General features: G+C 34.9%; 1 protein-coding gene across 3 annotated transcripts; it reads left to right on the top strand.

Annotated features, from left to right (window-relative positions):
* The first annotated feature begins 6,341 nt into the window (after positions 1-6,341).
* On the top strand, positions 6,342-12,234 carry LOC106649564. 3 transcript variants are annotated; one of them, XM_014367017.2, is made up of 5 exons: positions 6,342-6,612; positions 7,709-7,991; positions 8,413-8,698; positions 9,914-10,526; positions 10,594-12,234. In XM_014367017.2, exons 2-5 carry the CDS (start codon positions 7,817-7,819, stop codon positions 11,614-11,616), a joined length of 2,097 nt encoding a protein of 698 aa, XP_014222503.1. In that variant the 5' UTR covers positions 6,342-6,612; positions 7,709-7,816; the 3' UTR covers positions 11,617-12,234. The 3 variants fall into 3 exon arrangements, with proteins under 3 accessions (XP_014222503.1, XP_014222504.1, XP_014222506.1); XM_014367018.2 differs by having other exon boundaries at positions 6,342-6,620; XM_014367020.2 differs by lacking the exon at positions 6,342-6,612 and adding an exon at positions 6,649-6,874.
* Positions 12,235-14,309: the final 2,075 nt, after the last annotated feature.

The raw sequence follows: 14,309 nt of genomic DNA, 5'->3' as shown, positions 1-14,309 counted from the left end.
GATTGATTATGTCTTCAAAAACTGTTAAATAGCTGATGCCTAGCGTCTTGAACATTGGCATGATAATACTGACTAAATTCAAGTCGTAGCAGAATCAATAAATTCTTTTTTCATCGACTAAAGTAACCGATCAAAAATTGATCTTGTTTATTAATTATAAATCTTTATATTTCATTGAGCAGTAACATCGAGGATCGACAACTACGGCGGCAACATAGGAGATAAAAAAAGCTGGTCCTATTCGTACAGTGCGGATTGGCATCGTACATCGGTGTTCGTCGGCATCGGCAACTTGTGGCATCGCATCATTTGGAATTCGGCATCCGCCACCGTTGATCATTGTCAGTTAACCGAGCATCGTAGTATGGCAGATCGACATAAGTAATCGACGGGCATCGCGGCAATGCAAGAAAAATAAAACTAAGTATTTCACTCGGAAATCAATAAAAATTAGTGCGTTATCAAATATTTTCGGTAAATGTAACATCGGATCATCCGCTTAGTTCCCCGAGCAAACCGTTTTTTAAACTTTCCTACCACGTTGTGCACATTCAGAAACGAAATTCAGAGGCGGATATTTAAACGTTTCTGGAGGGTTCTACAAAAGTTTTTTACACTTTTATTCTGAAAAGTTCCAAGGTCTCATATTAAACGTTTCAGTAACGTTATAAAAACGTATACGTACTCGTAAAGAGTAAAATACACAATACTGAAACTTAACTAACTTATACAATGATTTTTACTTTGCCATTTGCAGATTTACAGATAAAGGTACTCGCCATCTAGCGGTGGAGACTCAAAGTGGAATTATCGCATTCAAAGTAGTTGAAAATTGTTCAATATCTTATTTTGAATCATAGATTGATAATAATCGATTACTTGAAATATCTTGTTTTCGCTACGGATTTATTTCATGAGCATTTATTTATTTCACCATGCCTAGCATTTTTTCCACGTAAATTTCGCGTTGATACCTTTGTCAATGAATACAATTCAAACTTTGAAAACAACTTTATCACAATTAATTTATGATTATGAATATTTCAGATGTTTGTTTACAATAGGTTGATGTTCAGTTCATGTATTGTTTTTTAAAAGTCACTTATGCACTTATGTCACTTATGTGATTGCACACGCGCACGTTAAAACTCAGTGACAGTGACACGAAAATCGATCGCGAACTGCGACTTCAAAATAAAATAAAACAAAGGAACATTAATAAGTGATTTATAACCATTACATCCTGCGTAGACTTTTAAGTTGGTAGTCTTTTACAGATTGATCTTATGCCTTCAAAAATTTCACTGAAGCTATCGGTACCAGCTCAACTATTTTTGTACAGTTAGCTATTAAAAGCTTTTCAGTATTTCATATGGTTGATATTTAATGGTTGCATCTTGTTTTTTTGTAGTAAATTCATGAACTGTTGTATTTTTTGTTCACGATTTCAATTGTACGATAGTTATTAAAGCCGTAATGTAGGATAAAGATAATCTAATAATCTAAAATAAGGGAAATAAATATGTAATTTTTTGATACTTGACTGCAATTTTCATAGTTACATTTCCACTCGTCTCAAAATGGAAAACTACGTTGGGGCCAATTGTCATACAAGAAGGCCGACTGGCTCTCAGCATCATTATTTGTATCATCCTTCTGATTTTTGGTGAAAATTTATACCATTCAGTACGGTAACTGTTGTTAAATAATACATTTTATTATTTTCGTACTCAGAACAAAATGTTTTTTTAAGCTCAAACAATATGTATCAAACCAATCGTAGTATATTTCTCCGCTACTATCGTAAACTTGCTGTGTAATATAACCGCATGAGATCAAAAATTCTGCATGCAATACGAAAGCAAAGACCATTTTCATTGCGATGTGTGTATTTTTTTGAAAATTAATTGCTATCTACAATACAAGAATAGATATTAAAAAAAAATTTTTTCCAATTTAAACTGTAATTTATGCATTTTTACCAAAGTTACCAGCAACGCTGCTGGAGAAGATTACGCACATTACAAAAACCAAAAATAAATTACTGGCCAAATTATTGATTATATTAGCAAAACTGAAAGTAAAAAAAAATGATTGTCAGACATTCTTTCTTCAACAGCAATTTATAATAAGGTACATGATGGGTTTTAAAATTTTATTTGTAAGAAAAATGTGTATGATAATTAAACACAAATAATAAGTTGCACACTCAACTGTAGATTATATTGATGTAATTTAATTAGCTGATGCATACGATTGTGACTCACTTCATGATCTTCTTTACTGAGTGTTACTTTGGTTTGAGAAAAATCTGACATTTTGTGTAGCTTAAAACTATGTGAAATCAAAAAACGTAATTATTAACTGTAATCAACTTAAAATTAAAATGATTAAGTTGAGCGATATATGTTTAAAATACCTAACGTATTTGAATCTGCCAATAACAAAGTAAGTTGAAGTCAAATATAAAGTTCCCAAACCAAAAATAGAAATTTGCAGAGAAAAACACAAAAGCAACGTTACGAAAAAAATGTAGTAAAAATGTTGGTCTTCATTAATGAATAATTCAAGGTGAACGGACAACATTTTTTCAAATGTGCGATTTCCCGGTAAAATCAAATTAGCTGCCAGCGGCCAAACCACTGGTAGCACAATGTATGAATTATAAAATCCACACATAAGAGCTAATAAATAATAGGCATTATTCTTATAGGTGTATATATAATATAAATTATTTGAAAATGTACCTCCCAAAACGAGAGTAAAGAAACGGGAATCATTAATATATTTCTGTAAAAATGTCAACTCTTCAGAACTACTTTGACTCCAATTAGTCATCATCGATTCTAAAATTTGTTTTACCTATGCAAACAAAACTTTTAAAAATATGAGATTATTTTAACCTTGCGTTTATTTTCATTAAAATCATAGAAAATATTCTGGTTTTTTTAGATTCACCATGGAAGACCCTTGCATTGTAAAAGTCAAAAAATATGTAGCAGATGCACGCAAAAAAGTGCCATAAAATGATAGACTATATCCACGACTGTAACATCATCTAATTCATGTATGTTTTTTTTCTCTACTGCATAAATTATCTGTAAATTGCATATATTATCGATAAACATGTAGGTTGAATTAAAATAATTTATATTACCATAGATGCACAGAATGCAGTATCCATAAAAATTACAAATCATTCTATCCCATACTTTATCTTACCAGTCAAATAGGGCCATAAGATCGAAGCTTTCATCAACATAACTAGTACAGGACACATTTTCACTGCTAATTTTTCGATACTTAACTCATTCATAAATGATGATTGTTTCAGGTCTTTATTATATTATTTATTCCAGCAAACGAACATCTTGATATCATATTTATGTAGTAATTCTACGCTCACATGTGTATAATAAACAACTGGTGCATAATATTTTTTTCTTCAACAGTTAGGTTTTAAAACTATTGAACATAATGTTTTTTTTACCTGTCGCATGTGCATTGATTTTCATTAACATTTTAAATGGTATACTTTAATGTTTTTATAAAAAAGCCTTTTGTTGTTTTATTTTGCTTTCTGTATCAACATTACTTAGTTACTTAAAATTATTATTTCCATCATAAATTTTTAAGTTATCATAGACTTTTAAATACCAAAAATTTGTTCAACTCTAAATTATTATTTCGGTACAAAATCGTTGTCTATTATGAATTTAATAATTTATGTTCATTCATATAATTATGAATAATTCAGAAATTTACTTATGGACGGTTAATGTCAGCAGTTCGTTTATTGTACATGGTTTGTCGTGTGATTGATTTACGCTAATGCAGAATTGCTGAGCAGGCTCGACTGAGGAAAAAGAAAGGCGCCTCGTGAAGAGGTACGCGAAGAGCGCTGATCAAGGCTAAAATGAGAATTCACAATTACGACTTTTCTTTTTTTGTCGATGAGTTGTAAATAAATTTAAACTTTAACTATATATTTGGGAAAATAATAAATCTGTTAAATTTTTGAAGAATATATTTTATGACATCGTATGTACACGAGTTTATTACATACTCGATAACTCATCACTCTGTACTGACAGCATCATATAACGCTGATGCCGTAGCTTAGAGTCTCATGGGAAAATTTTTGCTTACAAATTTGCTCGTTTTTAAAAGTTAAGAATTTGTTTTTGGAATGAAATTATGTTTGTTAAAACTGTTGCGAATATTTACATTAGGAATAATGTAAAAGTAGAGAAAGTTTTTTCATTCACTTAGACGAATCAATTTTCAGCTAAAATTATTCAAATTAATGTAATTTGAATTAAATTTTATTTTTTTCTTATGAGACATTAAACATGAATATTTAAAGTAAAATTCGTTAAACAATCTTTAAGACCGAAGAACACTGTTATTGCTTTGGTTTATTATACAATTACTTTGACTTTGCCACTTGCAGATTGATAGATTAAGATACCTGCCATCTAGCGGTGTTTGGCTTCAATTTTGATTCAATTTTCATGAACTTTTTTTAGCAATCAACGCAGCAAATAAACCCCTAATTTTCTGAGCAGTTTGTGTAAAAAATCAGTACAGATTTGCTATAAATATAAGATTTTTCCAACAGTTTATGACATAAATATCATATAATCTTTATTCATACTCATCCAACTTTTAGTAGAAATTTTGTAAATTTCTCAATGAATTTTTCACATTTCACATAAACATACCAATCGATCAGTATCAGTAATTTTAATTATTTTGAAAAAGGAATCGTCGATAGTGTCACTTTGAATATTTACTCGCGAATAAACAAGTATTCTCGCGTGCGCATAAAGTAGCTTGCGCAATTCTTCAAAGGACGGAGAGCGAGTTCTTAGTGTACGCGACGAATGATATTGTCGTGACTGATGCGTTCAATGCGCATACAAATTATTTCCGGACCAGACCGTGTGTACACTATCTGCGTGACTGCGTGTCGACGAGCCTCGTGTGCACTTCGCACAATTGAATACTCGCACGATAAGCTTGGAAGTCGAACTTTTGTACGATGGACAAGACGTAAAAAAATGTTGTTGGTTTTCAGGTTTTCTAAACTTTGAAGCAACTTAAGTTTGGTGCAAGTTTTCTTAAGTTTTTCATTCAAAAATTTACTTTTCGAACTCTCGCCAACACTAATTCAAAACCAATCCGCGCACACATTTTTTCATCGATTATAAGCCCGATTTCTTCTATTAAAGTGCGCAAACTTACATCGCTTACATCCACACATACATGAATCCGTTTGCACATAAACTTATCCCCGAACAGTCACACGCTACACGATTTTCTACGCCTTGTCGCAAACACCCTACTGAACACGATAAAAAAAAATTTAATCACTCCCATAAGAAATGATTTATCAGCGTATGACAGCATCTCTGACAAATTTGTGTTTATTGCCTATTTTAAGCGAGATTAGTTAGTGCATACGAATATCAACAAAACAATGCATGTACATGAAAAAAAAAACAAAGTTAACTAACTAACCTCGCTTAAAATATATAAACACAAATATTTCACAGATGCTATTATACGCGGATAGATCATTCCTCATTAAAGTGACTTAATTTTTTTTTTGTCTTCAGAAGGGTGTGTGAGTTTCGGTGTTCGTGACAAGGCTTAGAAAATCGTGGGTGACTGGGTGATAAGTTCATGTGCAAACGGATTTGTGTATGTGTCGATGTAAGCGTAGAAAAAGGGCTTGTAATCGATGAAAAAATATGTGTGTGGATTTGTTTTTGAATTAGTGTTTGCGCGAGTCCGGAGTGTAATTTTTTTTCGAATTTTACAAAAATTTAAAAAAATGGAGAAAATGTAGTCGATGTTTTGCAAAGTTATTTTTCGCAAGTTTTTTCAAAAACATTTTTCTCCAACGTTTCACTGAGTCTCAATGACAAACTTATAAAAACTTGCATCGAGTATAAGTTGCGTCAAAGTTTAGAAAACCTGAAAACTGACTAAAAAATTTTTACGCGGGTAGGTTTGAAAATTCATTTCAAAATTTTACATTGACTTCAAAAATTTAATCAACGTTCGAGAAACTTCATTTTTGTAAATCAATCTTTTTGCCGAGCAAGAAGTTTCCATTATCCTCTACTCAGCGAGTTGTTTCCCATAAAGCTGAGCTTGCATTTTTCGCGCATAGGTATGTTTCGCGCAACAGAGGGGTACCGCGACGACGACGATATGATACGCTCCGCGCGAGGAGAAGGTAAAATGGAAGGGATGAAGTGCAGAGAGCGGTATTAGTCTTGCGCATTCGGCGCGTCGTGTGTTGCTGCTGCTGCTGCTGCCGCTGGCTATAGTATCACGAGAACTCTGGTCTAGCTTCCGAGTGCAGCTGCTACTGCAGAGCAAGTGTGTGTTCGCGCACAGAGCTCGGAAAACATATTATTTTTTTTTTAATTTTGCACGACCTCTCGCTGTTACAACGACAGCAACGACGACGAAATTCTATAAAAAGTGGGCGTGAAATCAAAGTCCGATCATATTCGCGCGTGAATTCAGCCGTGTGTGCGTGCATTCGACGTGATATGCGATGACTGCGGAGCTTTTGACCCCACGCGAGCTTGTCAGGTTAGTAAGTAAGTAGAGCTTATTGAGAGCTTGCGCTGCTGCTGATAGGGTATAGCATGTCTCAATTGTAAACGAACACGTGAATACGAGAAATTGATTCGGAAGTCAACATCCTCGAATCGGCTTTTCAGAAGTGCTTTGCTTATGCACTTTGGTGTGCACTTTCTCGTGACACAGATCCGTAAAATTTTATCGCGCGGACATAAAAATAGCTTTTATTGCTCTATATGCGGCGTTTATGTATGTCTTGATTTTATTTTCGGTAAGGATTTCGTTGAATCAAAAATATTATTGAACTTGTTTCAAACCCGACGTTGACAGTCATGTTTGTCGCGACGTTATTTTAAACTCTCGTATCTTATATCTATGTTTCTACTCGATATTATGGATTTTACTTTACAACCACTTCGCGAAAAATTGACCTTCGTGTGGACTTACAGTACGCGTATGAAAATTAGCGGCTATTATTTTTTTACGTTGTGCGACAGATTTGTTTTCTATTGATTCGAAAATTGATGATATATTAATGTTGAATTGCTGTGTTCCGCTTTAATTTTTAATTCAGAAAGTTTGAGCTCAATGTAAAATTTAAATACTGGAATAGATTTTATAATTAGATAAACAAAATCATTTATGATGATAATTTTAATACTAATTCTTTGATTCAAACTTTCATTGCATTCGACATAGAAAATTTTCCGAGCACAGAACGTATTTCCTTTGATAATTTATCGCCGCATGATTAGAATGGTACATATAACACTATCGATTATGAAAATTCAAAGTCGTGAAAGCGTCATACGCATTATCTTTATGGAAGTGTAAAATATTAATCTTCCAGATCTATTGAAGTGAGTAATTTTCTATTGAAATTTGCGACATCGGTGATGCTATAATTCGAAGAGCAATTATGAAGTACATTCTCCATTGTTGCGAAATGACTTATTAAAGATAGGAAAATTATGAATTGAAGCTTCGTCTTCGGTAATAAATCGATACTTAATTCATAGAAAATATGCCAACAATTAAACTACACTATTAATTTTATAATTATGCAAGCAACGAATAAAATGTGGCAAACGTTATCTCTTTAAAGCGAATCACAGAAGTCGCGGTGCCAGAGGAAGAGGAAAACGATAAAAGATACTTGCATCGGTCGGAGTTGATGATAATGATGACAGGGGACAAAGGATAACTTCAAAGAATGTGGAAACCTAAATGTCCGAAAATAAGTGACATCTTTGGTCGACCCCAAAGCTTCGTATTGATACTTCTGCCTTTCATTTTGATCTTAACCCTGTATTGGATTACCGATAACGAGCCGAATTATGAAAAAATACAGTATCTGTCTCTGCACGCACAAAATGTGTCAAGCGATGGTGAGTAAAACAAAAATAACGTCGCAGTTGTTGACGCCTTTGTATACAATTATAAAAATTAGTGTGAAATTACATATCTATATGAATGAGGTTACACGAGTAGATTGTTTCAATGACTCTCATTTAATTTCCACTGCTTTTGTTCCCTTAGTTGAATAATTTACCTTTGTGTTTTAATACTCTTACATTTTTTTAATTTCATAATTTAAATGTGTCATATTATTTATAATTTTAAGTTAAACGAGAAATTTTCAACATTTTTTTAAAATTACTTGGTAAATACATTTTTTTTCAAAAATTTTGATAATTAATGTTTTAATTTAAATTAGAATAAAAATCTTGAATTCTCAAAAAATAAGAAAAATAGAAATGATAACACCAATGCATCAATGCATATTAATTATGAATTTCGTATTATTAGAAATAGTCGAAGGATATCTTGTTTGGAATCCAAAATGCCACATCGCTTCGAAAAAACCACTGGATCCATCGATTATAAAATTTGTAAAAAGAGAAAAGTTTGTGAAATGTTCAACGACACCTGCGTTGACAAGCGTCAAACGAAGTTCAAATGGAAGTGTCTTCTTAGTTATTGATCCAAAAGTGGCGAAAAATCATAAAAATCTATCGTGCTGTTGGGCTCCCATCATTCGACCGTGCGATACCTACAAGTATGCCTTCGATAAGGACTGCGATTCAAAATTCAGGTTAGTTCTGATATAATATTTAATTTACCTTGCGTTTATTTTTCTTCGCGATCAATCATAATCTTGGTATAAATGCTCAACATTTTATGGATAATTGTTGGCTAACGAAAAAATTTATTGAAAAAGGATCGTTAACACAATATGCTCGCATGTTAACATTTTTTAAAACATTTATTTGACTTATACGTTATTTTCACTTTGCCACTTGCTGATTTACAAATAAAAATACTCGCCATCTAGTGGTAGAGGGTTTAAGTAGTATACTATACTAAGTAATGAAAAACTGATTTGAATTTTTTTTGAACAGTAATATTGTCATCTTCAGTTTTTTAAAATTACGTTTAATATTTATAATATAATTAGGACGAAAAATTCGCCAAAAACAAGCAAGTTAATGACAATGTTGAAATATTTAAAAAATGTTGAACGGAAAGGTTTTTGGTTATTACATCATTATTAGTTTTGAGCATTTTTGCCAGAGAATGGAGATCTTTATTAATTTACTATAACGAGCATTGTGTTCATTTCAAGTCACTTTTGACAAATAATCACTGCGACTTGTTAATTATCAGAAGGTTTTGTACAATAATGTAATTGTTTTACGAACACGTTTTACACTGTAACGAATACAACCTTGACATCATTGTTAATAAATATAAATAGCGAGCGTATGATGTATATGAAATCAATGTAGCGTATATATTTATTAAAATTGATATCGATTTATCAGCACTTAAGATGAAAACCTTAATTAAATACTCGGTTATCGATAAAAATAAACTATGCTAAAGAGTACATTTTACGATCGACAATTTTTCATCACAACATTGAAAAATGTTCACTATCAGCAAGATCGATATTCTTTTCTGTAAATAATTTTTTGTTTCATCATGCCAGACACGTGCGCGCATGGTTATTAGGAAGTATCGGATACAACGAAGCAATTTAACCGCTGCTACACAGTCGCGTTAGGTTGAATTTGACGCATTGCCGCAGTAGTACTGCAGACGCGAAACGGCGGCACCAATTTTAAAACTTTGCAGTATAGTGCGCATTCGACGTTTTTATAGAAAGTAAACGAGAGAATGAAGATTGACTCGTTGTAATTCTATCCTAGAGCTCGGTCGTGACTGCGGATCTTTAAATATCCGTTCGTTGATTGCTATAGAAGTTATAAAAGTATCATTGATTAATTGTTCATGCATTTCTTCGCAGTCTCGGCGCCTGCGAGGATTTCACGGACACGCTCGTCGTTCCCGGCTACGTCGACAGTCTCAGCGTGACCTGTCGAAATGCGAAGCTCAAAAAGTCCCCGGAAGTCAAAGTCAAGGGAAAAGTCAAAGTGCCTAAACGCTCGAACAACGGCGTCGTCTACGAGAACGTCCACGCCGTGCTGAGTCTGGATCGCGTCCAGGATCGCCTGAACGAAACGCATCATCGGTATCCTCGTCTAGGCTTCAACGATGGCTTGACAACGACGACGAACAACAACAACAACAACAAGCGTCCGCTTAGCGTACTCATGCTCGGAATAGACAGCGTCTCACGGCTAAATTTCCATCGCACGATGCTGCTTACGAAGGAGTTCTTCGACGAGCGGGGTTGGCTGGAATTGCGAGGCTACAACAAGATGGGTGACAACACCTTTCCCAATTTGATGGCTTTTCTCACGGGACAGAATCAGACGACGGCGTACGCCCGATGCAAGCCCAAGACCTCGTTCGGTCTGGACAATTGCTCGATGATATGGTACAATTTTCGGGATGCTGGATATGTCACGGCTTACGGAGAGGATCACGCCTCCATCAGTACTTTCAACTATCTCAAGGTAGGAAAATTATTATTATTATTTTTTTTACTAAGCCTATTATAATCTATTTATAAATATTTTACAGCTGGGATTCGTCCAACCTCCGACGGACTATTACATGCGACCCTACATCCTGGCATCCGAAAAACGCCTGAAAACTGTCAATCGTTTCAACAGCCGATACTGCTCGGGTCCCGAGCTCGCCGTCGATCGTATCTTCGACTTCGGCGTCGAGTTCGCCAAAACGTTCTCCTCGACCTCGCCCACCACTCCCTACTTCGGCTTCTTCTGGACCAACAGCATCAGCCACGAGTACATGAACGGGCCGTCGGCCTACGACGCCCACTTCCTCGACAAGCTCCTGGACATGGAGTCGGCGGGAGTGATGAACGACACGATGATCGTCGCGCTGAGCGATCACGGCATGCGATTCGGCGACATCCGAGGCACGTTCGTCGGCTGGTACGAGGAGAGGCTGCCGTTCATCTACCTGTGGCTGCCCGAGTGGTTCAGGCTCGGCAACCCCGAGGAGTACGCGGCATTGAGGCAGAATCAGAATCGACTGACGTCGCCCTACGATCTGTACGAGACGTTTCGGGATATCTTGGGGCGTGCCGGAGGACAGGCCGGGCCGAGCAGCGGCTGTCCCAAGTGCACGACGCTGTTCAGGCCGGTGCCGCACGTGAGAAGCTGCGCCGACGCCGGTATAGCGCCGCACTGGTGCACCTGCACGAGTTTCAAACCCGCGGACCCGAAGGACAAGGTTGTGATCGAGGGAGCGCATCAGTTCGTCGAGCACATAGATGACCTCGTGAAGAAATACAAGACGAAGAAGGGCAAGAGGAAGTGCGCCAAGATGAGGCTGAAGCGAATAATCCGAGTGAGCGAGATCGTGGACTTGGAGCGCGACGAGAGCGACAAGGACTATCTGAAGCTGTTTTACCTGCTGGAGGTGATGCCGGGCGGTGGCCAGTTCGAGACCACCATCAAGTATTACGAGCCCGGCAACTGGACGATTCTGGACGAGCAAGTGAGCCGCATCAATCTGTACGGGCACAGCGCGAGATGCCTGGACGAGGGATACAAGCAGTATTGCCATTGCATATGAGCGAAAATCAGGGGCTCTACTTGAAAGTGATAAAATAAAAATAATGATAAAGCACGAAAACGAACGCTTAGGCTAATTAGGCTGAACTTTAAACTATATAGTTGTAATAACGAGAGCTGTTGAATTTATTTTTTTGTACAGTCTTTTTATACCGTTAGAAGTAAGCATTACCCGAGAATAATTATACTTTTTTTTAGTTGTAATGCGTTAGAGAAATGTATTAAGTCACTTGTTACTTATGCCGAGTCAGCCGATAAAGCAATTGAACTCGACTGCAATTAGAAAAGTTTCAGAATCGTTTGACTATTTTTCTAAAAAATAGTTTGACTAAACTAATCGCCGAGTAGAAAGCGCGAATCTATTGACGAAATTGTTGTATACGCTGAATGAAAAACTAATCAGTGTTTTTTACATAAGGTTCTTGTATACTTTCGAAATTTTTGTCAATGAAAAATGTATGATGAACCCTAGTAGACATTTTCAACATGATTAATAAAACATAACCATTTGGATTTTTTAAAATAGACTTGTTTTTGAAGAGTTTTTTGTCTCGATTATGTTAGATATATTAGCTCCATTTAAATGCCTTGAAAATAACAATTAAATATTTTCAAAAAAGAAGCTTAGACCAGTTTTCTTTCTCTTCCACTGTAATAATTATGGCATCCATCGCTAGATGGCAAGTATCTCTATCTGTAAATCTGCAAGTGTCAAAGTCATTTAAATGTATGATTATTCAAAACTCGATTTCAAAGTTTTAGTTACGTCCTTACGACGTATTGTCATTAAATAGCAAAAGAACTTGAAGCCTTATCTAAACATACAATGTTGAGAATTTCTATCAGGGTGCCATGGTATAATTTCGCATGTTTGCATCTGTACTGTGGCCAAAAAGCGCAATCCATTGTAATCTATATAAATCTATCATCATGCCAACAATATAATATTTTCCACAGCAAACTAACTTTCAACTGAACTGAACTTATGAAAAAGGGTTAAAATGAATCAAAAGATTTTCTATATACAATATACATATTAAAACTTCGGCTTTCACAGCTACGATCCAAATGATCGTATGTAAAATATTTTTGCCAACGAAATCGAAACGTTAATATGAATAAAAAATTTAAAATACTTATTAAAACGTATTTTTGTCGATCAACTATTCTTTATAAAGCAAAAATGCGAGTGGTAAAAATTTCGTAAAATAACGATTGATTTTGTCTATTATTTATCGAGAAAATAGCAAAAAAACTAAAATATGTTCGATTTTCAGTTATACTTATCATAAGTAATTGTAGTTTTATTAGCCCTTTAAATTCATTAAAATGTAGGTTTCTTACGACAAAAATAATAATTAATTACGATTTAAAATCGGCTATATGGTTTCTGAGTTCCAATAATGTGTTACTAATAACGCTTCATTGCAGCTACGGTCTATTTGTTGTAACAATAGCGAGTTCGGTTAACGCTCCATATAAAGTTTCGGACTTATGCTCATAATTGGCGAAAAGTTTTAGACTGAAAATCAAAAAAATACACTCTAAATATTGCGATGGAAATTCAGTATCTTTTGTTGCTATAAACGAATAGATGTATAGGGCTTTCGAAGCGGAAGTAGAATAAAAAAAGTCTCGGATTTGAATTTGAGATGCGTCTATCTCTCATCTGAATGTGAATTGCGTTTTTTTGCACGATATGGAGAAAGATGTTTGAGTAGTAAAAGAAATAACAAAAAATTTTACGGGCGTGTGATTTGAAATGATATTGTATATTTTTGAAAATACAATTCTTATTTAATTCATATCATCATTTCTTTTTGAACTTCGACTGGTTGAACTAGACCCTCCACGTATGATTGTTCGCAAAAATTAAATAAATCTTTTTCACTCATTTGATCGGCAATTTGACAAAAATATACAATTTTGAGAATTCAAAATTTTCCATTGACAGTTCAGATGGCCCGCACATGCGCGTGAACCAGAATTGGGCGAAATCGTAATATTTTTCGGCAGAAATTAAAGGTTTTCGAAATTTTTATACTATTTATAAGTAACTTTAAGCCTGGATAGTATTCGTTACAGATTTCTACTGCTATATTACGTATTCACAGCAAATGTCATGAAGATCCGATGAAAATTGACGGAGTTATCGCAAAAAAAAACAAATTTTCAAATTTGAAAATATTCCATTTCCGAATAAAATAGCCCGCGCATGTGCCTTAACAGCTGTATCTTCGGTTCTAGAGGACTTAGAAACTATTTACAAACCCCAAATAAGAGGTAATTTTATGCTCTTTAAGACCATATAACTATCATTGGGGTTCCAGTTTGTCTAGACTATGTAACGATAAAATACTATTACAAAGCGATCGGCGTCAAAAGTGTTTTTCCAGTCCGCCCTAATGTGCATGGACCCAAACTAGCCTCAATCGTAATATTTTCAGGGCAAAATTCATGATTTTTTCAATATTTTCATATGAAATTGTTAATCCTGCCTCAAGATAGTATAACCTACAGATTTCTAGTGCTTTGTTACGTATTCACTGAAAATTTCATGAAGATCGGATTAAAATTGACAAAGTTATCGCGAAATTTCAGAATTGTCCCAACTCAATATATTCCATTTTCGGTTTATAAGGCATGAGCATGCGCATGGACTGACCCCTACATGCGCAGTGACCATTTTCTGCG

Source organism: Trichogramma pretiosum, unplaced genomic scaffold (genome assembly GCF_000599845.2).
Source record: "Trichogramma pretiosum strain Unisexual culture from Peru unplaced genomic scaffold, Tpre_2.0 scaffold132, whole genome shotgun sequence".
Taxonomy (NCBI): domain Eukaryota; kingdom Metazoa; phylum Arthropoda; class Insecta; order Hymenoptera; family Trichogrammatidae; genus Trichogramma; species Trichogramma pretiosum.
This window is presented reverse-complemented; position numbering and strand designations above follow the sequence as displayed.

Bases quoted from the DNA above. Each gene is read 5' to 3' on its own strand.
- LOC106649564 (XM_014367017.2), top strand. From the start codon at position 7,817: ATGTGGAAACCTAAATGTCCGAAAATAAGTGACATCTTTGGTCGACCC. The intron at 8,699-9,913 runs GTTAGTTCTGAT...ATTTCTTCGCAG, and splicing joins GACTGCGATTCAAAATTCAG to TCTCGGCGCCTGCGAGGATT. The intron at 10,527-10,593 runs GTAGGAAAATTA...AATATTTTACAG, and splicing joins GTACTTTCAACTATCTCAAG to CTGGGATTCGTCCAACCTCC.